General features: G+C 36.1%; 2 protein-coding genes across 3 annotated transcripts; one reads left to right on the plus strand and one right to left on the minus strand.

Annotated features, from left to right (window-relative positions):
• Window positions 1-4543: 4543 nt before the first annotated feature.
• LOC136819067 (solute carrier family 22 member 16-like) lies at window positions 4544-12532 on the plus strand. 2 transcript variants are annotated; one of them, XM_067075232.1, is made up of 3 exons: window positions 4544-4904; window positions 5062-5144; window positions 10685-12532. In XM_067075232.1, the coding sequence occupies exon 3, from the start codon at window positions 10731-10733 to the stop codon at window positions 12330-12332; it is 1602 nt and encodes a 533-aa protein (XP_066931333.1). In that variant the 5' UTR covers window positions 4544-4904; window positions 5062-5144; window positions 10685-10730; the 3' UTR covers window positions 12333-12532. The 2 variants fall into 2 exon arrangements, with proteins under 2 accessions (XP_066931333.1, XP_066931334.1); XM_067075233.1 differs by having other exon boundaries at window positions 4544-4899.
• A 4554-nt stretch (window positions 12533-17086) lies between these two features.
• On the minus strand, window positions 17087-21128 carry LOC136819019 (uncharacterized). Its single transcript, XM_067075177.1, has 2 exons — window positions 20342-21128; window positions 17087-17124 (listed from the first exon to the last, which is right to left on the minus strand). The coding sequence occupies exons 1-2, from the start codon at window positions 21126-21128 to the stop codon at window positions 17087-17089; spliced, it is 825 nt and encodes a 274-aa protein (XP_066931278.1).
• Between the last annotated feature and the right edge of the window lie 6456 nt (window positions 21129-27584).

The raw sequence follows: 27584 nt of genomic DNA on the forward strand, positions 1-27584 counted from the left end.
CGGGAATAGTGCTTATAATAAAGAGTTCTTATAAAAAATAGAAATTGCCGCGGGAGAGTGGATTGGAAAGACAGACTAGTTCCAAACGGTGCAATACGGGATTTTGCTTCAATCTAATCTCAGGCAACGTTCCCTCGAAAAAGAGGGAAGATAAAATGAATGGACACGGCTTATTTTTCCTTCTATTCTCATCGCAATATTTGAGTTTCTCGGAGTTATGGATGACAAAAAAAATATAAACACAAACAGAAAAACGTGGCGAGGACTTCTCCAACTTCTTTGCTAAACTGAGAAGAGAAGATTTTTAATGCTTTTAAATGTTTATAAACACAGATTTAAACTGTCTTGGCATTCTCTATCTGAGATACTTTATTCATACATTGTTTTTGGCTTGGTTGGGACGTTGATATATTCAAAAAACAAACAAACTTTTATATGGATTATACTTTCACTTTTTCATGTGATTGTTGTGATTGAAAGATTTTTTGATTATGTATGGTTATAAACATTCATGACATGTTTTAAGTTTGAAATTTTGTTGGCTTGGTATCTTGGTAAATCTATAGTACAAGTGCAGTATTTATGACAATATGACACAGCTGAACACAGATTCCATGACTGCATGCAGGATACTTTTTGCAGGGAATGTTCAATATGTTTATGCTCACATTCATTGGGTAACAGATCACTGCTTTTTCTATAGTACAAGTTAAACTTGATAACCTTATCCCAGAGAATGTGACTCTGAAATGGCTACAGAAATCCTCAAAAATTAAGATGGAAAGTACGGTATTTATATAACATTTTTGGTGGTGCAATACATGGTGTATGTAGAAATAATGAAAAGTGAAAGTGGTAATTGGAATTTAAAAATTGAATGCTTTTTATACGAAAACAATATTCTGACAAGCTGACCAGGGAGACACATCTTGGTTCTATTTGTGAATGAAGATAACAACATTTTACATTGAGATGACTGGTTTTCTGGGTTTTCGGATGCCCGGCCGTTGTTTAGCTGGATTTCACTACAGTACCTTGAAATTGTTAGATGTACGAGGATGTTTTGGGTTTTCACTACTGGCAGACTTCCAGGGGGCACTTAGGCAAAATTAAGTATGGGGACATGCCGCTGATTAGGGTCCCTTTTTCACAGACTCTAGAGATATATGATAGGGTGCCAAATTTGTACTAATTTTCAAGATAGTAACCCTGACTGGGTCGATTTTTGGTCATTTTAGACAATTTTTACAGTGAGAATATAAGAAATATTAGAAAATATTTGAATTTTTCGTCTATTTTTTAAGTCATTTTTGCCACTTTACAGATTTTTTTCGATTGAATCATTTATCGTTCTGAAATGGTCCCAAATTTACCAAACATTCATATCTCACAGGGTCCACTTTTCAAACTCCAGCGCGGCACATCCCCGTCGGTCGTCAAGGTTGGTGCCCCCCCCTCCCCCGGAGCATACTTCTACCTTGTAATTTTTTGTTGTCCCCTGGTGTTGCTGAACACGTTCAGACTGAAATTATACTACTGTGAAGTCTTTCAAACTTTATACTGCTTATAATTATAAAATTTATGAAATTTTGATTGGATTTTTGCCAATTTAAAAACAATCTACTTGGATTTGGAAGTAATTTTATGTAGGTATACTATATATAATTTTTATAGCAAAATTGGAGGTCAATATGAACAAATACATATAATTTTATGTTTTGTAAAAGCTGTTGCTTTTTTGAAAATATTTTTCTTTTTGGCTTCTATAAAAAAAAAGTTTTCTTATGCCTGCAGTGGCCCCTGATCTTTTATATTTTTGATGTCGTTTTTCTAAAAAAATGTTCATCTTTTTCTTTTGAAAGAGGTTGGTATCTTGTTTCAAGTACTTTCATTTTTTTCAAAATAAAAAAGCTTCTAAATTGACTGATATTCCATTGTACATTGTACTCACCTTCTTTTATAATACATTAAAATCAAAAAATAATCAGGATGTGAGTTTGTTTTGATTTGAGTGAATTGAATTGTATATCCAAATGTTGCACAAGATGATAAAACACCTCTCATTTAACAAAATAAAAAACAAGTTTAAGTTTTTCAAGAGTCTCATTAAAAAAAGCATAATAATAAAGTATAAAAAGTACCGAGTTTTGTTTACTTTTTTATTTTAATCCGTGAGAGTGAGTGCGCTGTTTTGAGTGAGCACTCCGCCGCGGTAGAAAAAGCACTCCACCGTTTATTTAGTAAATAGCGCCATTTGGAACTAGTCGTTGTATTCAGTGAACATATATAGAAATAGATCCCATTGCAAGTTCAATCTGCAGCGAAATACAACGACGTGGTTTACTAGTCTAACAAGAAGCTGGCTTCTATTTATAATAAGCCCTCGAAGCATACAAAAAAGCAATGAAAAAGTACCATACTGTACCATCAAATTGATTGAAGACAAAATACTTTCCCAATAAATAAATATTTAAATTTTGAAGTGACCATCGACCAGGGAGCTCCCATCAACCATATTGATTTTTACTCCTCGTGGTTTTAGGCGCGCAAATATTTTCATCTTGTTTGTAGTGAATACAGGGGGTTTCAGATAAAACAAAAGCGGTCAAAATTTTTTTTATAACTTAAACAACAAATAATAGGCATTAAAAGGCTACCAACAACTAATATTGCTATCATTATCAACCAGAAATAAGTGATCGAAGGACAAAATAATGCTTATTTTCTACTAAAATCTTTCATGAAAGATTCAACTTTACCCCCGGAAATATTTTTTCATTGTGCGCGGGTCAACTAGCTTAGATGTATTCGTTCTATTCTCCTCACTGGCTGAACGGTGGGCGGGATAGATATGGATAAAAGTAGAAGGATATGGTAGAACAGCGGATGAGACGGGCGGGGATAAAGTGGAACAGCAGATAAGAAGGGCGGATAAAAGTGGAACAGCAGATGAGAAGGGCGGATAAAAGTGGAACAGTAGATGAGAAGGGCAGATAAAAATGTAGAACAGCAGATGAGAAGGGCGGATAAAAATGTGGAACAGCAGATGAGAAGCGCGGGGGAGAAGGGAGAACTGCAGATCGAAAACATTTTCTAGGAAGAGAGAAGAAGTAGATTTTAGCTGAACAACAGATCCAAATTTCTAGGAGAAGGGTTTCTAATGTTATCTTGACATTTTAAGAGAACAGCACATAGATATTTCTAGGAGTAGGGATTTCAAAAAATTTGAACAACAGATCCAAAAAACTAAGTTAACTATGGTCGAACAGCAGATATTCAAAAAAAGGTCGTCGCCGGATGCTTCTGATTTTTGCCATTTTCCTAAGAAATAGGGTGTTGTTGAGTCCATAAAGCCTTTATAATGTTATTAACTTATTCTAAACATTTTGGTCAGCGAAGTCTTATGTTCTAATATAGTTTGTTCTTATTCAAACAAAGCGTGCAACTGAATACAGTTGGTGTTCTTTTGACAAAGGCTACAAGAACGCCGTCCGTCTCATTTGAATACCTGTATTCTGTATGCCTTTGAACTTTTAAAGCCTTGTCTTTCCTCGTTTAATCATATTGATTATTATTGTTATTTTTTATGTCCTGGTTATCTTTGGAATTATTTTTGATATGCGTAAGTCATTTTTCTAACGGAAACACCCGAAAAAATCCGGGAAATAGAAACACGGAGGTCAAAATCCGGCCCTTTCGAGTGCTTCTGTTAAAAAATATGACGCCATCTTGACTTACGCATAGGGCATATCAAGAAATCGAAAATAAATTTGAAAATTGCTTTGAAAATGAGAAAAGGGTCCATTTCATCTGGCTTTTAACACGTGTCTCACATTTTCGGTCCCCTTTGATTGTTGAAATACTAATTATCCCTCAATTATGAAAATTATTCACTTTTTCTAGGCTTTTTTTCTTTTATTTTTTTTTAAATACTTCAATACATATTTTTTTTATAAGAACATCGAAATTTTTTACCCTTCGGGTGTTCTTAATTATTTTTGCGTTTAACTATTTTTGCCATTTTTGAGTGTTTTTGTGCGATTTCCTAAGAAATTAGTGTCCATGGAGCCTTATAAAAATGTTCTTGATATGTGCTTGACATTTTGGCCATCGAAACTTTATGTTCTTATATAGTTTGCTCTTATAAAAGAGTGCGCATGTGCACTAATATTGTTTTTTGTGCAATGTTCAAAAGTCTTTCTCGACTGGTTCTCTTTCATAAAGGAAGAAACACGGTTGTTTTTTGTACTCGACACATCTAAACGTGTTAAAATATTTTGAGGCATGCAAAATCGGTTGTTTTTCATACAATGCGTTCACAAATTAACAGTTTCATACTTCCGGCCATTTTGTTATGCTATGGCTATTCGTTTGTGTTTTCATTACATACGTTTAATTTGTAATTGGTTGATAATGTCCATTTTCATTATGGTTCTAATTGTCAATTTTTGATATTATAGATGTTATTTATGGTTTAGATACTACACATTTTTCTAAAAAGTTTTTTAAGTTGTACTGAATTATTTTCCACACAGCCAGTCAGAAATCTCTTTGTATGAACGGCAATGACCATGCTCGACGCTTGATGATGAAAAGTGACGTTCAAATTATATTTCTGACCAATACTCCAGGATTTTGATGTTGATGTCAAAAATATAATTTGAAAAGTTGCCTATATCATTGGTGTATTTTCAAGGTGGATTAATTTATATGAATTTTGGTAATTTCTAACTTAATTTTTAATCCTGTACTAAGAAGCTTATACCAAGTGATAAGCTGTCTTCAATACAATAGATACCTAGGTTTCTATATGACGCATCAGACTGAAACTCACATTGGAGATTTACAGATTTGGGCGAGTTGTTTTCAAACGGATGGGCCTGGTTATTCAATCAAAAGGTCAGGTAAATACATGTTTTTTTATAAGAACATGCAAAACTTTGAAGACTTGGGATGTTCTTAACTTCTTGAGTTTTAAGCCTAAAATGTTCTTGACATGTTCTTATTTTCATCAATTTTTGAGCATCTTTGTCCATTTTCCAAACAAATTGTGTCTTCTAGGGTCTACAAAGCCTTAAAATTGGAGATTTACAGATTCGGGCGAGTTGTTTTCAAACGGATGGGCCTGGTTATTCAATCAAAAGGTCAGACAAATACATGTTTTTTATAAGAACATGCAAGACTTTGAAGACTTGGGATGTTCTTAACTTCTTGAGTTTTAAGCCTAAAAATGTTCTAAACATGTTCTTATTTTCGCCATTTTCGAGTATTTTTTTGCCTATTATCCTAACAAATTTGGGGTTTTAAAGCCAGCAAAGCCTTAAGATGTTCTTAACTTGTTCTTAATATTTTGGCCATCGAATGATTATGTTCTTATAAATCATATCTCCCTCTCAGGAAGTATTAGACGAAAAGTAAAAATCAAAACACGGAACGGAGATATCCCAGTTTAGAACAAAGTGAGAGAAAACCACATGTCAAGCATGTGATCGGGCTCGATTATTTGTGTTAAATGGGTTTCTTATTACCGTTTGAATAGATGAAATGAATATACTTATTATGCTTCAAAAATAAATTTAAGAGATGTTATCATGTATTCATGTGATGGAAAATGTTTTTTTATTAAGTGTTTGGTATATCAAATTTTAAATTATCAGAATTTTATCCTTTTGTTAGTTTTTGAGCTTACATCAAGTTTCATCGACTTCATAGTTTTATCATAGATTTGGTGGTAGATAACTGTACTTTATAGTCGTTCACGTTCGTTCGTTCGTTCGTTCGTTCGTTCGTTCGTTCGTCGTTCGTTCGTTCGTTCGTTCGTTCGTTCGTTCGTTTCGTTCGTTCGTTCGTTCGTTCGTTCGTTCGTTCGTTCGTTCGTTCGTTCGTTCGTTCGTTCGTTCGTTCGTTCGTTCGTTCGTTCGTTCGTTCGTTTCGTTCGTTCGTTCGTTCGTTCGTTCGTTCGTTTCGTTCGTTCGTTCGTTCGTTCGTTCGTTCGTTCGTTCGTTCGTTCGTTCGTTCGTTCGTTCGTTCGTTCGTTCGTTCGTTCTTTCGCTGGAAAAACGGGTTTTCTTGAATCTTTCGAGCTGTAGCCGATATATTTTGTGCTACGTCATTTCTGTTCCACGTTTTTTTTCTAAAAGAATAACGTTTATAAGCATTGCAGGCTCAGATTTTGGTACCTAAACAATGACTCTATTGTTTTAAGAACTAATGAAGAGAAATAATGCGAGCCTGATGTAGGGGCAGACATGTGCTTATAAAAAAAAACATGGTATTTTTCTTTGTCATTTTTGAGTTGGAAAGCTAAAAAGTGACTGGCTACTCAAGTTAGTTCTGAAATATATCCAGCAAGAATGATACTTTAATCGTAGAAATTTTAGTGAGACTAATTTTAGCGTTTTAGCGAGTTTTCCCTATTTTTACTAAAATAAATCTCGCCAAAACACGCCGAATCGACAGATCGCTAAAATTTATCCGCGCAAAATTTCTGTTTATATTGCCTTGATACACTTTTATCAATAGGAAGGGTTTCAGTGCAAAGAAATGCTAGAAAACGAATTCAGTCAATAGTGTAATACGAGTATTCGCTAAAATTTATCCACGCGAAACTTTTTGAAATCGTGATTCGCTAAAATAAATCCAAAAAAATCAAGATTTTCCTGACTCGCTAATATACGCTAAAATTAGTCTCGCTAAAATTTCTACGATTAAAGTAAATTGTACCAGCGAGTATAGTTGACGCTCTTTAATTCGATCTTCAAGAATAATTGGATTTTCATCAAATAAGGGAGCTTATCAAATAAGGGAGCTTATCAAATAAGGGAGCTTATCGAATAAGGGAGCGTCGTTTATGAGAGTTTCTTGTTGACGGGGACTTTAAATTTCATATCGAATATTGAATAGTAGAACGTCGAATTAAAGAGCGTCAACTGTATATGCTTCTCAGAAGAGAATGATTTTTCGACAATGCGCACAGCCCAGCACTATTATTTTTACTTCAAAATTTAAACTCATAACAAAGAGCTGTGATTTCTTAAAATAAAAATGCATTGACTTAAGCTTTAAATCTCTTTATCTGGAGATTTTCCCTCTGGTATTTTCTTTTACTAATAGGGTGTCATGGTAATGCTGTGAGATACCATTTATTTTTTGACTTGTTGTAAAAACAGTTTTTCACTTCGTTTTTTACTTTTCATGTTTTGTGACATCTAAAAATAAAAGGAATATTTGCGAAGGGAAAAGAAAAAAAACGAGATCGAGCCAAACTCATAATGACATCTATGTTTTATTCTTTTGGGTGAGCACTCGATATGACTGGATATCTATGCTTTAAACCGTTTTCGTATTTTGATACTTTTGGTTGACCACCTGTTCTTCTTAAATCAATTTTCACGCCGAAATTGGAAGGTGCTGCATGCGAACTTTATTAATTTGAAATACAAAATTTTATGTCTAATAGCAGAAACATCGTAAAATGAAAAATAGTTTACAGCTTGGATATCCAGGCTAATCTGGTTGCATTGTGGGTATGTTTATTACGTAATGACGTGATTCCAAAACTCTATTTTTGAATGAGGACAAAGTCATTATTTTTGCGCTAAATTACCACTTCACTTCCTATTTTCCATTCTACTTTCTGATGTTATTCTATGGCTTTGGAGCTGTTCTAAGTTATTTTCTAACTTTTCTAAACTGATTCTGAAATAAGCTCCCAATATTATTAATTTTCATGTTAAAATGGAGGTACATACTCTAAAAGAAGTGAAGGTTATTTGGCGAAATAATAACCCTTAGAAAGAACAAATCGGCGAGAAAACTATTGTAACTATTGTAATTATAACTGAAAATTTACTAACTTTTGAGGGATTTTCCTCATTTTTAATGATTTTAGTTCTCCCGATAGACCCAATAAGGGAAATATCCCGACCCTTAGAAAGATTATTTTGACTTTCCTTTACTTTTGTAACCCTTAGAGAGACTTAGGAAGCTGAGAAACTGACTTTACCGCCTTTTTGCTTTTACCAAACGGTATATAAGTGTTTCGAGGGTCACGACTTCATCAAAGTAGTTTGTTTTAGTGATCTATTTCAACTGCATTAATATAAATTCACGATTTATTGATCTCTTTGTAGAATTTTGATAGAAATTTGATATTTTCCTCGGTCATCTGAAAATGGCAAATTGTGAAATACTCAGAAAATCTGGAAATTGTTTTTGATTAATTGCTGAGAAACTGCATGATTCTATTTGGGACAGCAAAGTCATAATATTGATTCGAAACAATTTAGTCATCTGGTTTTGCCCTCCGGCAATTAGGTCTCCCCCGTTTATTAAGATCTCGAAAATCTTCCACCCCCCCCTGTTTATTCGAACTCCCCCTGTTTATTTGGCACCTAAGAGTAATTGGGTAGAATTTGGTATTTGCAGTGTTTCATTTCAGTTTGACTTTAAAATTTATCATGTCATGTTAACCTCATTTTCCGTAAATGAGAGTGCCCTAAGAGTGCAAGTTCCGAGTTTAACTGTTGGTTCCGATGTGAAAAAAAATCTCTTGTTGGACCTACCCCGGTGGGGTGGAGGTCCTATAAATTCACCTCTGTCCGTCCGTCCGTTCGTTACCAGCTTTTCTCGAGATTGAATCATAGGAATCATTTGATTTTTGGTACAAAGGTGCAAAACGGTGGTGGCCAAAATGTGACGGAGCCCGATTTTCGAAAACAAATTTTTTTGGGCCAATTTGGGCCAAAAAACGGCTAAAAAACGGGTTTTTTGGACTTAGTGAAAAATTGGATCATTAATTTTTTCTGATTTTTTGCATGAAGGTAGGGTACCGTCATAGGTAAAAGATGGCTCAAGCAGATTTTTGCAAAAAAATTTATTTGGTTTAAAAAACGCAAGTTTATCTATAAGAATCACTATTAATAAGCATACATCAATGTTCTTAGTCAAATTACTCAATTTCTTTATGAGATAGATATTTTTTTTGCTCATGAGGGCTTACTTTTGAAGAATATGTGTGTTTAGACATGAAATTTTGGTTGCTTGGCGTGTTTTTACAGAAAAACTGGCCAAGTTCAATATTTTTTTATAAGCACATTATCAATTACTTAGGTATTAGCTTTTCTCGAGATTGGCTCTTTTATTCTTTAAGACTTTTTGCACAAAGATGCATAACTATAAACCCTCGAATGTGACGGAGCCCAATTTTCAAAAAAAAAAATGTTTTTGGGCAAATTTGGGCCAAATAACGGCTAAAAAGCGGGCTTTTTGGACTTTGTGAAAAATTGGATCATTGATTTTTTCTGATTTTTTGCATGGAAGTAGGGTACCATCATAGGTAAAAGATGGCTTAGGGAGATTTTTGCAAAAAAAATTTGTTGGCTCAAAAAACGCATGTTTATCTATAAGAATCACTATTAATAAGCATACATTAATGTTCTTAGTCAAATTCTTAGATTTTTTTATGAGATAGATGTTTTTTTTTGCTCACGAGGGCTTATTTTTGAAGCATATGTGTGTTTAGACATGAAATTTTGGTTGCTTGGCGTGTTTTTACAGAAAAACTGGCCAAGTTCAATATTTTTTTATAAGCACATTATCAATTACTTAGGTATTAGCTTTTCTCGAGATTGGCTATTTCATTCTTTAAGACTTTTTGCACAAAGATGCATAACTATAAACCCTCGAATGTGACTGAGCCCGATTTTCGTTTTTTGGACATTGTGAAATATTGGATATAGATTATGTATAGATTTTTGTAAAAAAACTTTTCAGCTCAAAAAACGCATCTTTATCTATAAGAATCACTATTAATAAGCATACATCAATGTTCTTAGCCAAATTACTCAATTTTTTGATGAGATAGATGTCTTTTTATGCTCACGAAGTCTTGAATATAAAAGAATATTTCAAGAGCATTAAATTTTGGTTTCTAAACGTTTTTTTTATAAGAAACAAACGACTAATTTTGATAAATCGTCACTATTTGTGTTCTGAATGATTGTTTAACGTTCATGCTCACGTAGATATCAATTATATATGTGTTAAATGCATAACCAGGTAGGTCCATAAAAGTATCACTTGTTTTATTTCTATCATGAATTGATACAGTGTTGAAATAAGATAATGTGTCAAATACGGGAATTTGTATCGTGTATAAAATTCTTGTCCGCGCGAGTCTTTGAGTTTTCGATTTACACATATATTGTTTCAAGGACACCTCACTTGGATATCATGAAAGTTGGAAAACATCATGTACCTTATTGGTATATATTTTCGTGTGTTACAAATTTTCGCGAATCGCGAAATTTTTTCGAAAAACGTGTTTCGCGTGTATTAAATTTCGCGATTGCCGACTTCTGGAAAATTTTCGCGTGTATTAAATTTTGCGATTCACTAAACTAGGTATTTTCAGAAAGTGGGAATATAAAGCAAGAAAAAGACTGTTTCGCTTGAAACACAACGTTTTTTATGTAAAAATACTAACAAAATAAAAATTTTTCGCGCGTATTTCATTTCGCGATTTTGTAAATTTGAAAAATTCAAACAGTATTAAATTTCGTGAAAATTGACCAAAAAACTCGCGAAATTAAGTACCCGCGAAAATTTGTAACACGCGAAAATATATACCAATAAGGTAGTCAGGTTTTTGTTTTTCTAAAATTCTTCTATTTCTTTTTCACAGGAAGAACAATCAATCATCAAAATCGTCTTGAAAGAATTACATCATCATGAAGGATAGTGAAAAACAATTACTGGTGCCAAGTGAATATGTCTGCAGGAAAGACAATATTGATGATATTCTTGAGAAAACTGGAGGTATGGGTCGATATCAAATTTTGATGCAAGTCCTTGCGTTTCTTATTATGGTCACAAGCGCTCATCAAGCTCTTGATTTATACTTTCTGGCAGACAACCCACCTTGGAAATGCACCAACTCAACTAAATTCTCAACAATGATTTCAGGATCTGAATTTTGTCGACGGAACCCGAATAAAATCATCACACAGGATAGCGTAGATTGGCATAAAAGGTGTTCCTTGACATCTAAAGAATGGGAATACTATGTTTCGGATCCTGAAACGTATTCTATTGTCACTGAATTTGATTTGGTATGTTCGAAAGCGAATCTCCTGTCACTGGCTCATTCATCCTTCTTCATCGGCTCATCGGTGGCGAGCCTGTTGATCGGTTACTTGGCGGATATTTACGGTCGTAAATATGTGTTTATTTTAATGACTGTGATGTCATTCGGAACTAATATCGCAACCTATTACGTTAGTCACGCTTGGCAGTTCATTTTAGCTCGTATGATATTAGGTGCTTTGAATAATGGATGTAAAAACACTATGTATGTCCAGGTCTTTGAGTTTGTATTACCCAGACACCGTGCCATAACATCCAACTTGGTACAAGTCTCGTACGCCGTTGCTATATACTATTTAGCATTTATTGCCTACTTGGTTCGTAGCTGGCGTGCGACTCTCTTGTATACGACCTTACCGTGTGTACTTTCTATCCTGGCTCTCGGTTTTTACCGTTCACCGCGCTGGCTAATTCTAAAGCAACAGTACCGAGAAGCTGCAGAAGTGTTTCAAAAACTCGGGAAGTTCAATAAACGGCCGATTCAAGTTCGTTTTCAAGCAAATAACGACGATAGTGATGAACATAAAACAAAGTCGAGTAAAACGTACACCATACTTGATTGTTTCAAACATAAACAAACTCTTGTTATTTTCTTTACCATACTACTGATCCAATACGTCTCTGGAGTCATTTATTACACTATGTATCTTGAGTTTAACAACATTGGTGGTTCTACATATCTAGTCATTGCGTTGGCTGCGACTGCAGATATTCCAGCTATGTTCCTTGCGAGTTACTTTCCTGACAAATACGGTCGTAAGAAATCATTTATCGCCAGTTTCAGTTTAATCATAATTGGACTTTGCGTGGCACCGATCGTCTTTACGCCACAAAATTACGCCAAAGTTGTTCTAGTACGTACGGCCGCAGCGATAGCAGTTAAAATCTTCTTTTCGTTTTCTGCCGATGTTATGATGTTATGGACTCTGGAGATTTTCCCAACAGCGATTCGAACACAAGGTTTTGTTATGACGACCATGGGCTTGTCGATTGGTTCAGCCACGGCGCCGTTTGTCGTTGAATACGTACGTACGTGGGCTTACGTTGCCCCGTTCATTGTCATTGTAGCGTTGTGCTTTATTGGGATTGTATTATCTCTATTGCTACCTGAGACTTTAGGAGTCCCAGCTCGAGAAAAATTTGAAGACTTTTTCAATACTGTTCGAGTTGATGCAGAAAAAAACTGACTATTCTGTCTGTATGTAGCACGAATGAATATTTATAAAAGTGCTGAACATTGGCCGAAAGAAATCAAAACTTTCAAATAGCCCACGGTTCGAGAACATTTTTGAAAAATTAGTTTATCATACTATATTGTTTTATACGCTTTTAAAAATGTAACAAATCTTTTCAACTGTAAATACATTATTTCGCTAGAGCAAAACAAGTTATTAAACGCGTCTAAATAATCTTTTTCTGCTTGGGGTCGTCCACATAGTACGCACGCACTAAAATGTCGAAAAGCGAGTACCCCCTCCTGCACGCAAGCGTACGCGAATGGCTCTACCCTCCCCCTCGGTTGAAGAAAATTTCGAATTCAAATCGTTCAATTCGGACATATATGAAACCCAATGCTTTTGAGAAAACCCCTTCCCTTTGCGTACGTACCCTTATTGATGGGATATAATTTCACGAGGAATAAATTTTGCGAAATTAAATACCGTTGGGAGCTTGGGAGATTTTTTGATCCAATCACATTGTTATTTGAGATCTTAGGAAATGTACTAGTAAGTGAATAGCAAAAGAATTCATTTCAATTCGTTTGTCGTAAATTTCTTTGCAATAGGTTTTAATGAGAATCTACATAAAATAAAATAATAGAAAAAAAACATTGGACTAAATTTGAACGGAAATCATGAAAACCCTAGAGAACAGCAGTCTGTCAGCTTTGGAAGCCAGCCAGCTACACCATTGGGAAGAATGTGATCATGTTATCCTTTAAGTGATGACATTCCAGCTTTCATGACTTCGTCAACGAGGAGGAGGTTACCAGCGATCACCGTACTGAAGAAAAAAAACAAGGTTAGGTAATGAGGCGAAAATTAAAAAAATGTGGTGTTTCCGGAATGCGGATGAAAGAAAGAAATTTATTTCTGCTATTTTTGATAACTTAAGATCATCGAAATAGAACTTTAAAGATAACTTTTATGTACAAACAGTATGAAATAAGCCCTGAATACTAATCAATCAACTACTAACGAAGTCTGCGGCCGGATCAGAAATTTTTTTTTTCACCCGGCCGGTTTCCGGAAACACTACATTTTTTTATTTTCGCCTGATTAGAAACTTTTATTTAACTTTATCTGTAGTTTTCATTCTGGTGATTCAGAGCATATATGTTCCTGGACCTCTCAGCCAAGAAAGTGATTCTTGAAACCATTTTCTTTTCACCAGTTTATTGCAAATTTTTCCTGATTAAAAACCTACTTTAATGTTCGCGGGGATAAAATTTCGCGGATTTGTTATCCACGAAAACAAGTACCGATTGAAAAGTCTTATCCGCGAAATTGTTTTAAATTATATATAATAAGATTAAGATTAAAATTAAATTTTAAAATTTAATACCATCAAAGAAGAGCTGATAATGCGCATTGACAACCAACACTACCCCTGGACACTATATCCTCCACCCTATGTACCTTACCTAAGTTGATAGATTTTCGCGGTTTTCACAAATTTTGGCCATTTTCGCGAAATTTAGTCCACGCGAAAATTTTAAAGAACCTTGATTCGCGAAATTTAATCCAAGCGAAATCTTTAAATTCTCGTCTCGCGAAAGTTAGTACACGCGAAAATTTATCCACTTAAGGGCTCTGACCATAGTGAATTTTTCATAATTGCCGTGTTTAAAATGTGTTTTCTGACTGATGTAACCAACAAAACTATGGCATGTTTTACATTTTCTGTTAGACAAACTATTCCTGAATCTGAAAATTCAAAAATTGCATCTGAAAAAATTTGATGAAGAAGAAAATGAAGACTTTTGCGAGGAAGAGTATTTCAACTTTGAAGAACTTAGTTTCGGCGAAGAAAAAACATTTTGAAAAATTTTTCGCAGTACATGGTGTATCTTTTACCGAACAATAAAAATTTTTGCGGAAAATTTTTGTAAATGCTTCTTTGTCTCGAAATCTTCAAAATAGTGGTTTTTCAATTTTTTGCTCAAAAAAACAGTCATAACTTTTGACACTTAAAATAGTTCAATTCTTTGCGGACAGTGTAAAGAAATTTTGAAACAAAAAGTTAATTACCCATTAAAACTAAGCACTTTTTGTAAAAGAGGGTGATGCAACATATTATTAACATCTTTTTAATGTTCATGACGTCATTTTTGCAATTAAATTCGTAATTACCTTAAAGGAAGAAATTTTGGCGGGAATTTAATTTGGCGGATGGCCGAAAAAGTTTTTTCAGAGGGAATTTAATTTGGCGGATGGCCGAGAAACTTAAATTTGGCGGGAATTTAATTTGGCGGATGGCCCAAAAAGTTTATTTTGGCGGGAATTTAATTTGGCGGATGGCCAAAAAAAGACACTTTTGGGAGGTACTGTTAAGCTGAAAACTCATGAATTGGAAACATTTTTTTTCTTGTTCAATTATCTTTCATATGGCCAGGGGGGGGGGGGTCATGCAGTTATTATATTAATCGTCAGCCGTGCAAAATTACTCGAATCTGATTGGTTTAGAGGAGTGCAATTAATCGTTAATTGCACTATTACCACTTTTTGCACTCTTCGGCGGGGGGACACTTTTGTCCCCTTATTCTTTTCTCTCCCAAGTCCTGTGTCAGAGACTTTTTTTGCTCCGGCCTAGGAGCCTTAAATTCTCTCTCGTCCGACGACGACGACGCTTAAGACAATTTTTGTTTGTTTATCTAATCCGATAATCTATTCCGATTTAATAAAAACGGATTACCTGATTCAAATAATACTGTGTTAAGAAAAAGATGGCTGCCGAAAGTCGACTAGTTGACTGTGTAGCAAATACTGGCAAATCTCAGTGATAAATTGATCATTTTCATCATTATTCATGATGTTTTGGACATGATTTGTGAGAAGTTTGATGCATACTGGCTCTCTAACAATGTGGAAAGACTTTGGAGAAATTTTGGCCATGAATCGTCAGCTGATCGAGTGCTTAAAAAATCTTGCATATGGCTAACCATAAAATTCTGTTGGTAACTTGACAATGAAACTTTCAAACACACATCCATTGGAATTTAAAAGAGAATACTAAAATTACTACATTACAGTGAAAATTTGAAAACGATCTGAGTAGTTTTTGTGGTGTTATGTTTATGGCTGAAAATGATCCTGTTTTGTATTCATCATTATTGTTGACTGGCAACCGTTCCTTTTGATTCTTCAAACCCGACACATATTGAGCAGCCGTGCCGAATTATTCTTTTTGGTGGGGGCTTGGCATCATAGTGTCTTATCCCCGTCTTATCTAGTCTGAATCGCAGAATCGCAGACCTCTACAAAACCACAGGCAGTGGAGGTACGAAAGCATCCGGCGAGCGGCCTTGACGAAATATCTGCTGTATACGCATGATCAGCCTAGAAATCTTGATCTGCTGGTCTAACAAACATGAAAATTCTCTACCTAGAATTGTCGAGCTGCTGTACATTGATGTCTGAAGGTCTATTTCAAATTCCTTCTCCTAGAAATTTTGATCTGCTTTTCACCGAAAATCTGACTAAATTCAAAACATGAAAATTCTCTACCTAGAAATGTCGAGCTGCTGTGCATTGATGTCTGAAGGTCTATTTCAAATTCCTTCTCCTAGAAATTTTGATCTGCTTTAAACCGAAAATCTGATAAAATTTCCTCTGCCCGCCCTGTTCACCCTGCCCTAGAAAATATCTTTTTGTATTCCTCAAAAAAATAATAAGGACATTGGATTGGACTAACAGGAAATAGGACTGCCTTTGTGGAATAGTCGGATAGTCGGCTCCTATCATAATTTTCTTACAGAAGATTAGCTAAGTCCGACACAGGATTCACACGTAATTAGAAATCATCGAGTCTGACTGGGCATAGGAGAGAGCAAGATTTCCAACTGATCTGCGGGAAAAACACGTGGATCTGCGGGAAAAACGCGTAGATCTGCGGGATAAACGCACAAAAACGCGCTTTAAACGCGGTTTAAACGCGGTACAGACGGGAAATTAAGAGATGACATGTGAAATGGAGCTCCACGTGATGAGAGTTGAGGTTGGAAATTTTGGAAGAAGCACAAAAATGACAAAAAGGACAGCAAGTGACAAGTAGCAGCAAAAGACTACAAAGGTGACAGTTTCTATATTTTAATAAGAAGTAATTTGATGTTTCTGATGCTTTACATTGTAATATTCTTTCAGTCTACACCCAGTGTACATGTTTGCTACATTTCATGGTTGAGCTAAAAGCTGGAGTTTTGAAGTTTCAAACCTACTTTTATGTGTCTACTTTCGATACTTTACTTTAGCCAAAGTTCTAAGGCTAATAGTATGATTTTGACTTTGAAATGATGTATACTTAGTTGCAAACAAACTTGGTAAAAACTTGCTCGCCATTGCAGAAGAAGTTTCGTATTCTCAAGGCAAGGCAAGGCAATAAGATATTTTGTGATCAAAGGTAAATTCGAGAATTTTATAAGCGCGACGCGAAGCGTCGCGCGAAATGAAATTTAGATTTTACATCAGAAAATCTAAGAGAATTTATGGTGCGAACATGGTTCCGAAAAGGCCTAACTAACCGACCAGCACAATGGATAAAGATTACGTTAGGTTTTAATCTAGAGTTTTATAATAAAGAATAATGCCGAAAATTGTCCTGAGTGATCGAAACAAGTTTTAACTAAATCTAAATCGCTATAAAATGATTCACAAAAGAAATCTGAGACAATAAATATGTTTTTGACCCGTACAGGGTTAATCGTTTTATTTCTTTAATAAAATTAATTGAAACCGCGTCCTCTTCCGCGACCGTTCCATCCTGAAAAATATGATAGAATCAGATGATAAGAATTTATGTCAACAGGGAGGGAGGGCGAGGCACCATAAATTCTCTTAGATTTTCTGATGTAAAATCTAAATTTCATTTCGCGCGACGCTTCGCGTCGCGCTTATAAAATTCTCGAATTTTACATCAAAAAATCTTGCAAGATTTTATGGTGCGACCATGGGATCCGAAAAGTGGCCAAAAGGCCGCGTTCGGCCAGTGCCCTTCCTTGTTCAAAGCTCATTTTAACATCTCCTTCTGAGCCTGTTCAAGATTGCTAAGAATAGGTTTATGATAAAAAGTTTGCCATGTTGAAGCACTGCTCCAATTCCCACAATTCATTATTTCCGACACTGAGGCTCCCAATACCTTGAGTTTAGAGGAGGCTGCAGATCTAGTAGAATGTGCTGTAAATTTTGAGATGTCTACCCCAACGTTACCTAAGACTGTTTTTAACCATCTCCCAATAGTGCTAGAGGTGACACCCTTATGTGGATTGACAAAACTGAGAAAAAATCTTGTTTCTCCATTCTCTTCTCTCCACGCTTTAGTTCTGTCTATGTAACTTTTGATGGTGGAGACTGGGCATAGTCTAACCCCTGACGCAATAAAGCACACCGGTTTTGGACTCTTCCCTTTTTTCCTAAAACCTTTTGGTTTCTGACTAAGTTTAAAAACTATTTTATTTTCTCCAACTGCCATGTATCTTGTGTCAAAAATGTGAAGGTCTGAACATCTCTTAATGGCAGTTAAGGCCATCAGCATAACTGTTTTTAAAGTCAAATCCTTATTAGTCAACTCTTGGTCCTTTCCTAAGTCTCTCAAACAGTTCAAGACGTCCTCAACCTCCCAGATTACATTATACTTTGGGGTCGGGGGTCTTAGATTGTCTATCCCAGACAACAATAGACAAACTTCTTTAGTCTGTCCTACCCTGATCCCGTTCACAGGATGATGATAGGCAGATATGGCTGATCGATACACATTAATAGTTCTGTATTCATATCCTTCATGGTAAAGTTCTGTGAGAAACTCAACTACCACGTTTACAGGTGCTTCAAAGGGATCCACCTGTTTCCCACCACACCACAGAACCCACTTTCTCCAAGGCGTTTTTTAAGCACAAGTTGTGCTTTCGCGTCTTGCCTGGACCATGATTGAGGAAGCTGATTCTGAAAAGCCTTGCTTCTGTAACTGTTCCCGGATACTAGAAACGCCGCAAGTTGTAGGGTGTGGTTTAAGACTAACGGGTGTGGTTTTTGCATGTGATTCAGAAGTATGTTTCTTTTCTGAGGTAACAGGACAGGTTCTGCTATCAACATTGATAGCAACACTGGAAACCAAGGTTGTCCTGGCCAAAGCGGAGCTATTACTAGCGCTTTTGGAGTTGATTGTTTCTTGATGATCTTTAAAACCCTGCCCATTAGGCAAAAGGGTGGAAACAGGTAAGGGTATTTTCCCCAGTTCTGGTAAAGAGAATTTGTTGCTAACGACTCTGGGTCTGGATTTAGGGACATGTAAAGAGGTAGTTTTCTCATTATCTTGATGCAAAGCAATCTATTTCCGGTAATCCCCATAAATTTGTTAGTTTCCAAAATATTTGGTTTGATAGCTCCCACTCGCTGGAGTTTGCTTTTTGTCTTGACCTCCAATCCGCTATTTTGTTTTCTTTTGATGGGATCCAGGACGCAGTAATCATGGTCCCATTCTCGTTGAGAAATTCCCAAATCCTTTTGGCTATAGTTGTTATTTTTTTCGATTTGGTCCCCCCTTTGTGTATTAGGTAGTGTAATGCTGTCATGTTGTCCATGAATATATGTACTAACCTGGGCTTCCTGTCCTTCAAAAAAGTTTTCAGAGCTAACTCTGCTGCTATGAGTTCTAACTCGTTTATGTGGTGGTTCTCCTTCTCCTCTTTCGTCCACACTCCCCCTGTTGATCTCCCCCCTCTAGGGAAGCTCCCCAACCTTCTTCCGACGAGGCATCGGTGTGGATCACTAAGTCTGGATTCCCCAGTTTCATTGGAGCTCCCTGGCTCAATGTTATGTTGTTCACCCACCATTGTAGTTCCTTTAGGGATTCCTCCGAGAGTTTTATTTCCTCCTCGTATCCCAGTTTCTGATGTTGTCCCTTTATCAGGTCTTGTTGCAATGCTCTCACTTGCATAGGTGCCATTGATATGGCTGGCAGAGTTGCCTGTAGTTTCCCTATTAGGCTCGCTAAACTCCTTAAACTTATAACTTTCTGTTGCAGAGTGTCCTGACAGAGGTTCAATATTTTGTGGACCTTTTCTCCTGGCAACCACACTGTCATTGTGTTGCTGTTTATTATCATTCCAAGAAACTCCATCTCTTGTGATGGCTTCAGTTCTGATTTTTCCCAATTTATCGAAAACCCTAATTTCTGCAGCAGGAATAACACTGAATCCCTTGCTTGTATGGCTTCCTCTTTTGTCGATCCAATGATCAGTAGGTCGTCTAAGTATGCCACTAGTTTTATCATCAGCCTCCTTAGGACTGTCAATGGTACTTTCAGTAATTTTGTAAAGATTCGTGGGCCTGGGCCTACCCCAAAGGCTAGAACACACATTTCGTAAAGTTTTTTCTCCCATCGAAAACGTAAATACTTTTGGCTCTCCGGATGGATTGGGATGTGCCAATATGCATCCTTCAAATCTATTTTTATCATGTAGTCTCCCTGATTCAACAGGTCTGACACATTCTTCATCCCTTCCATTTTGAAGTGGATGTATGGCATGTATGAGTTCACTTTTTTCAAATTGATAATAGGGCGAAACTTGTTTGGCTCCTTTTTGGGCCTTACAAAAATTGTTGACAGAAATTGGTCCTTCACAGATTGTACCTCTTTCAGGGCACCCTTCTGTATCATAGTCTCTATTTCCTTGCTCACTATTTCTTTTTTCTCCTGAGTCATAGGAATTTGTTTTGGTTCCCCCCACTGTCGGGGTTTGCCCACTATTGGGAGTCTCCACCCGCTCACAATCTCTAGAATTGTCTGATCTGAAGTCAATATTTTCCAGTTTACTAGAAAGAGCCTTAGCCTGCCGCTGATTGCGGAATATTTTGTATTTTTGAATTTTCTGGAAAAAGATTTGATAGCTTTGGGTGGACAAAATTGAGACTCTCTGGTCCCATTGATTGGCTACCTGTGAGTCCTTGAGTGTTATGTTTGGTTGATGAAACTTTCTTACCTCTGTTCCATCTGTTAAAACCACGACCTCTTGACACCCCTCCACGTGGCATGTGGTTCGTGGAAGGGCCCTGTTGATTGGGCCGAGTATTTGGTGGAAAACGTCTTCTGACTGTTGATGATGACTTTCCCATGAGTTTTTCTGCAGCATCTTGCGCCTTAGCTGTTGCTTTCACATGCTTTTGAAAGCATTCACCGAATAAAAATTTTGACTCTGAGTTCAGGTCCTCAACGTTGTCTTTAATAAGGCTCTTGGCCTGTTTCACGTCATTCAAACCTGCCAGTATTGACAATCTCCTTTCATATGTGACCTTGTTGATCACTTGGCCCAAGATGACAACAGCATCATTCAAATTTCCCAGAACTGTCGCAGGATCAATCTCTTCAACTTCATCACCACCGTTAACCACGTCCTGCATTTTTTGCCATGCTGAAGACAGTGGTCCTAACACTTGAAATAGTCTCTCGTGTATTTTCTGGTTTTCGTTGTCTTGTGACACAATTTTATGAAGACCCTTCTTGTCCAGTAGTGCCTTCATGAAAGGATCCAATTTTGTGGCAGTTTTAATGTTCTTTGGTGGTTGAATGGTAGTGAATACCTCCAGTTCCTTTTCTTGGAGATAGGTCTGGTTCCTGTTCTGTAAAAATTCAGCCAATTCCTCAGACAGTTCCCAGGATGTTGATTCCGGTTTTATGTCTGGAAGCATGAATCTCTTTGCTGGAGGTTGAACTTCTTCAGGTATAGGGCTTCCAGGTCTTCCTCCTACAGCTTGTTCGTTGTCGGCCATTATTAAATTCACTGATTAGTCAGATTAAAAAAGATTAATAAGTTGGTTATATTTCAAAAATTTTGTTTCGTGCTGGTCGACTGTGTCCTTCTTCGGTAGAATTTACAAGGGGAAGGGCACTGGCCGAACGCGGCCTTTTGGCCACTTTTCGGATCCCATGGTCGCACCATAAAATCTTGCAAGATTTTTTGATGTAAAATTAAAAACATGTACGTTCTTCCCAATGTCAATTAAAAAAGCGCTATTTTATCAAAATGCGATATTTTATCAAAACACTCAAAAAGCAACAAATTTTTGTTTGTTTGACAGGGAAAGAACCAAAACCTGATTGGATGTGATAAAACAAACCACATCAAGAGTTCCTTGCAATTTCGCGTTTGTATACAAATGTAGTGAAAACTTGTTGAATAGAGGTGTCATATCTGACACTGGTTATGTCTAACCAGTTTTGTTTGACCTACCAAAGACTAACAATGATCCAGCCAACAACAAAAAAATGTAGCCTGGACAAACTTTAACACGTACTCTAGTTTTGATAATATATGACTACTGACATTTTTTATGATAAACTAAACACTGGCATAATCATATTTTCCATGAAAAATCAAGTGTTTTCAAATCAAAATTTAGGGGGTTGAAAGAGGTGAAATTATTGACCTCAAACTTAACACTGTCATAATCATATTTTCCATGAAAAATCAAGTGTTTTCAAATCAAAATTTACTTGGGGGGTTGGGCTATTTGGCACTCAAAAACAAGTATATTTAGTTTTGGGTTATCTTAGCTGCCCATCTCATCGTTAGATGCCAGTGTAGTCGGATTATAACCTGGGGCTTCAGACGTATACTGTAAAGTGATCTTGGTTTGACTACTGACATTATTGACGACAAACCTAACTGACATAATCATATTTTCCATGCAAAATCAAGTGTTTTCAAATCAAAATTTACTTAGGGGGTTGGGCTATTTGGCACTCAAAAACCAGTATATTTAGTTTTGGGTTATCTTAGCTGCCCATCTCATCGTTAGATGCCAGTGTGGTCGGATTATAACCTGGGCTTCAGACGTATACTGCAAAGTGATCTTGGTTTGACTACTGACATTTTTGACGACATCATTTAACACTGACATAATCATATTTTCCATGAAAAATCAAATGTTTTCGAATCAAAATTTAGGGGGTTGGGCTATTTGGCACTCAAAAACCAGTATATTTAGTTTTGGGTTATCTTAGCTGCCCATCTCATCGTTAGATGCCAGTGTGGTCGGATTATAACCTGGGGCTTCAGACGTATACTGCAAAGAGATCTTGGTTTGACTACTGACATTATTGACGACAAACTTAACACTGACATAATCATATTTTCTATTAAAAAATCAAGTGTTTTCGTATCATAATTTAGGGGGTTGGGTTATTTGGCACTCAAAAACCAGTATATTTAGTTTTGGGTTATCTTAGCTGCCCATCTCATCGTCAGATGCCAGTGTGGTCGGATTATAACCTGGGGCTTCAGACGTATACTGCAAATAGATCTTGGTTTGACTTCTGACATTATTGACGACAACTTAACTGACATAATCATATTTTCCATGCAAAATCAAGTGTTTTCAAATCAAAATTTACTTAGGGGGTTGGGCTATTTGGCACTCAAAAACCAGTATATTTAGTTTTGGGTTATCTTAGCTGCCCATCTCATCGTTAGATGCCAGTGTGGTCAGATTATAACCTGGGGCTTCAGACGTATACTGCAAAGAGATCTTGGTTTGACTACTGACATTATTGACGACAAACTTTAACAATGACATATCATATTTTCCATGAAAAATCAAGTGTTTTCGAATCAAACTTTAGGGGGTTGGGCTATTTGGCACTCAAAAACCAGTATATTTAGTTTTGGGTTATCTTAGCTGCCCATCTCATCGTTAGATGCCAGTGTGGTCGGATTATAACCTGGGGCTTCAGACGTATACTGCAAATAGAACTTGGTTTGACTACTGACATTATTGACGACAACTTAACTGACATAATCATATTTTCCATGCAAAATCAAGTGTTTTCAAATCAAAATTTACTTAGGGGGTTGGGCTATTTGGCACTCAAAAACCAGTATATTTAGTTTTGGGTTATCTTAGCTGCCCATCTCATCGTTAGATGCCAGTGTGGTCGGATTATAACCTGGGGCTTCAGGCGTATACTGCAAAGAGATCTTGGTTTGACTACTGACGTTATTGACGACAAACTTAACACTGACATATTCATATTTTACATGAAAAATCAAGTGTTTTCAAATCAAAATTTAGGGGGTTGGGTTATTTGGCACTCAAAAACCAGTATATTTAGTTTTGGGTTATCTTAGCTGCCCATCTCATCGTTAGATGCCAGTGTGGTCGGATTATAACCTGGGGCTTCAGACGTATACTGTAAAGTGATCTTGATTTGACTACTGACCTTATTGACGACAAACTTAACACTGACATAATCATATTTTCTATTAAAAAATCAAGTGTTTTCATATCAAAATTTAGGGGGTTGGGTTATTTGGCACTCAAAAACCAGTATTTAGTTTTGGTTATCTTAGCTGCCCATCTCATCGTTAGATGCCAGTGTGGTCGGATTATAACCTGGGGCTTCAGACGTATACTGCAAATAGAACTTGGTTTGACTACTGACATTATTGACGACAACTTAACTGACATAATCATATTTTCCATGCAAAATCAAGTGTTTTCAAATCAAAATTTACTTAGGGGATTGGGCTATTTGGCACTCAAAAACCAGTATATTTAGTTTTGGGTTATCTTAGCTGCCCATCTCATCGTTAGATGCCAGTGTGGTCGGATTATAACCTGGGGCTTCAGGCGTATATTGCAAAGAGATCTTGGTTTGACTACTGACGTTATTGACGACAAACTTACACTGACATATTCATATTTTCCATGAAAATCAAGTGTTTTCAAATCAAAATTTAGGGGTTGGGTTATTTGGCACTCAAAAACCAGTATATTTGTTTTGGGTTATCTTAGCTGCCCATCTCATCGTCAGATGCCAGTGTGGTCGGATTATAACCTGGGCTTCAGGCGTATACTGCAAAGAGATCTTGGTTTGACTACTGACATTATTGACGACAAACTTTAACAATGACATATCATATTTTCCATGAAAATCAAGTGTTTTCGAATCAAAATTTAGGGGGTTGGGTTATTTGGCACTCAAAAACCAGTATATTTAGTTTTGGGTTATCTTAGCTGCCCATCTCATCGTTAGATGCCAGTGTGGTCGGATTATAACCTGGGGCTTCAGACGTATACTGTAAAGTGATCTTGATTTGACTACTGACCTTATTGACGACAAACTTAACACTGACATAATCATATTTTCTATTAAAAAATCAAGTGTTTTCATATCAAAATTTAGGGGGTTGGGTTATTTGGCACTCAAAAACCAGTATATTTAGTTTTGGGTTATCTTAGCTGCCCATCTCATCGTTAGATGCCAGTGTGGTCGGATTATAACCTGGGGCTTCAGACGTATACTGCAAATAGAACTTGGTTTGACTACTGACATTATTGACGACAACTTAACTGACATAATCATATTTTCCATGCAAAATCAAGTGTTTTCAAATCAAAATTTACTTAGGGGGTTGGGCTATTTGGCACTCAAAAACCAGTATATTTAGTTTTGGGTTATCTTAGCTGCCCATCTCATCGTTAGATGCCAATGTGGTCGGATTATAACCTGGGGCTTCAGGCGTATATTGCAAAGAGATCTTGGTTTGACTACTGACGTTATTGACGACAAACTTAACACTGACATATTCATATTTTCCATGAAAAATCAAGTGTTTTCAAATCAAAATTTAGGGGGTTGGGTTATTTGGCACTCAAAAACCAGTATATTTAGTTTTGGGTTATCTTAGCTGCCCATCTCATCGTCAGATGCCAGTGTGGTCGGATTATAACCTGGGGCTTCAGACGTATACTGCAAATAGATCTTGGTTTGACTACTGACATTATTGACGACAAACTTTAACACTGACATAATCATATTTTCCATGAAAAATCAAGTGTTTTCGAATCAAAATTTAGGGGGTTGGGCTATTTGGCACTCAAAAACCAGTATATTTAGTTTTGGGTTATCTTAGCTGCCCATCTCATCGTCAGATGCCAGTGTGGTCGGATTATAACCTGGGGCTTCAGACGTATACTGCAAATAGATCTTGGTTTGACTACTGACATTATTGATGACAACTTAACACTGACATATTCATATTTTCCATGAAAAATCAAGTGTTTTCAAATCAAAATTTAGGGGGTTGGGTTATTTGGCACTCAAAAACCAGTATATTTAGTTTTGGGTTATCTTAGCTGCCCATCTCATCGTCAGATGCCAGTGTGGTCGGATTATAACCTGGGGCTTCAGACGTATACTGCAAAGAGATCTTGATTTGACTACTGACATTATTGACGACAAACTTTAACACTGACATAATCATATTTTCCATGAAAAATCAAGTGTTTTCGAATCAAAATTTAGGGGGTTGGGCTATTTGGCACTCAAAAACCAGTATATTTAGTTTTGGGTTATCTTAGCTGCCCATCTCATCGTTAGATGCCAGTGTGGTCGGATTATAACCTGGGGCTTCAGACGTATACTGCAAAGAGTTCTTGGTTTGACTACTGACATTATTGACGACAAACTTTAACACTGACATAATCATACTTTCCATGAAAAATCAAGTGTTTTCGAATCAAAATTTAGGGGGATGGGCTATTTACCAATATATTTAGTGAGTCAGTAGCAGACAGAGTTGGTTAGCTGATATGTTGCTTTTATCCCAGAGCAGGCAGATTTTCAGGGTTTGAGCTGCTACCATTTTCATTATTTCAAAGATTAAGTTTGAATTCAGTTTTAAGAACAAATTAATCAACCCAGGCTCTGTTTTTAATTAGTTTGGAACTATTAAAACAAAGAATTAACCTCGGAATGGGCTTTTTCTGTTAATAAGAACCTAGGACATCAAACTTTTGTCTGGATTCGCATGGCTTATGTACAAAAATTAGGATTGAATTTCAAAATTTAAGCAAAGATTGAGTTTTTGCCAAGGTTATCCAGTTGCAGAAAAGGCCTGGAAAAGGCACAGAAAAATCAAAACACCTATTTTAAAGAAAAATGTTTTTTTTTTCTTTTTCTACAACCTTTATTCTATTTTCTGATTGTAAACAACTCTTGTTGCGGCTTGTTTTGTCGCATCCAATCAGGCTGTTGTATTTCCTATGACAATGTCACTTTTATTGTTCTGAAAAAATAATGCGTTCCAAACAAAGAGAAAAAGTTAGTCATTTTCAATTGCTCTTTGGAATAACGTAGATCTTATTTTTGCCTTTGATAACACTGGATAACAAAATATTTTTATTGCCTTGGGAATACAAAAAGTCTTCGGCAAAGGCAAGCTTGTTTTTACCAAGTTTGTTTGCAACTAAGCTAATAGGGTAGTGTATATCCTTTTAAAGTCAAAATTAAATTTTACTGAATTTAAAAGAAGGGGGCTTGTGAAAATTTCAAATAAGATGGGTTGCTTGGGCAAAAAGAGCTAGTGATTATTTTAGTAGGGGGGGCTTGTAAGATTTGGAAATTTGCTAAAGATCAATATTTAGAATAGGATTTAATTTTAGATATAGCTTTGCTATATAAGACTCATTTTATTTAAACATTTTTATGAATTTCTTTTTTTGGCCACCAACGAACAATAATAATTATAATGAAAATGATATTTGACATTTAAAAAGTGGCTGGCTGTGGAATAAACACTGTCCTACTTTTCTAAAATATGGCCTGCCTGATTAAAAGCTTGAGGTTAGAAAATTTTCAAAAAGAAATTTAATTTTGGTTGAATTGGTTTAGTTATAAACTTGTCACCTTAAAGTGCGTTGTTTTTCTCACGAATCTAAAATTTTGGCCTGGGCTGCTATAATTTCTTTCCTTTTTATTTGTGTTTTTTTGTTTTTTTTTTTTGATGATTTTAAATTTTTGCATGGACTATTTCGAAATGGCCAAAACTTGCAAAATTTAACCCAGTCTAGGTAACATAACTTTGACCCATATCACTTGTCCTTTTTTGCATACATAGGCTGGCTAGCCTAGGGTATTTAAGAAATTTGTTTTTTTCTTTTACTGCTGATTGAAAAGATTTCATAAAGTAGCTTATTTTTTGTCGAAAACACTTGGTTTTGAACTAGGATATTCATGTTTTTTTGGTGGATTTAATGTATACATTCTTCTCAGTAGCTAAAGTTGATATGAAAAACGTGATCAGTATAAGTAGCCTAGTTGCACAGCAAGTAAAGTTTCTTATCCTTTATTTAGATCATGATGGACATATCTCAAGTAGAGAAGTGGTGTGAACAATCGATTGTAGCAGAGAAAGTGGTGGTGAAAAACATGTAAAATTGAAA

The sequence above is a fragment of the Clytia hemisphaerica genome, unplaced genomic scaffold (assembly GCF_902728285.1).
Source record: "Clytia hemisphaerica strain Z4C2 unplaced genomic scaffold, Clytia hemisphaerica genome assembly, whole genome shotgun sequence".
NCBI lineage: Eukaryota > Metazoa > Cnidaria > Hydrozoa > Leptothecata > Clytiidae > Clytia > Clytia hemisphaerica.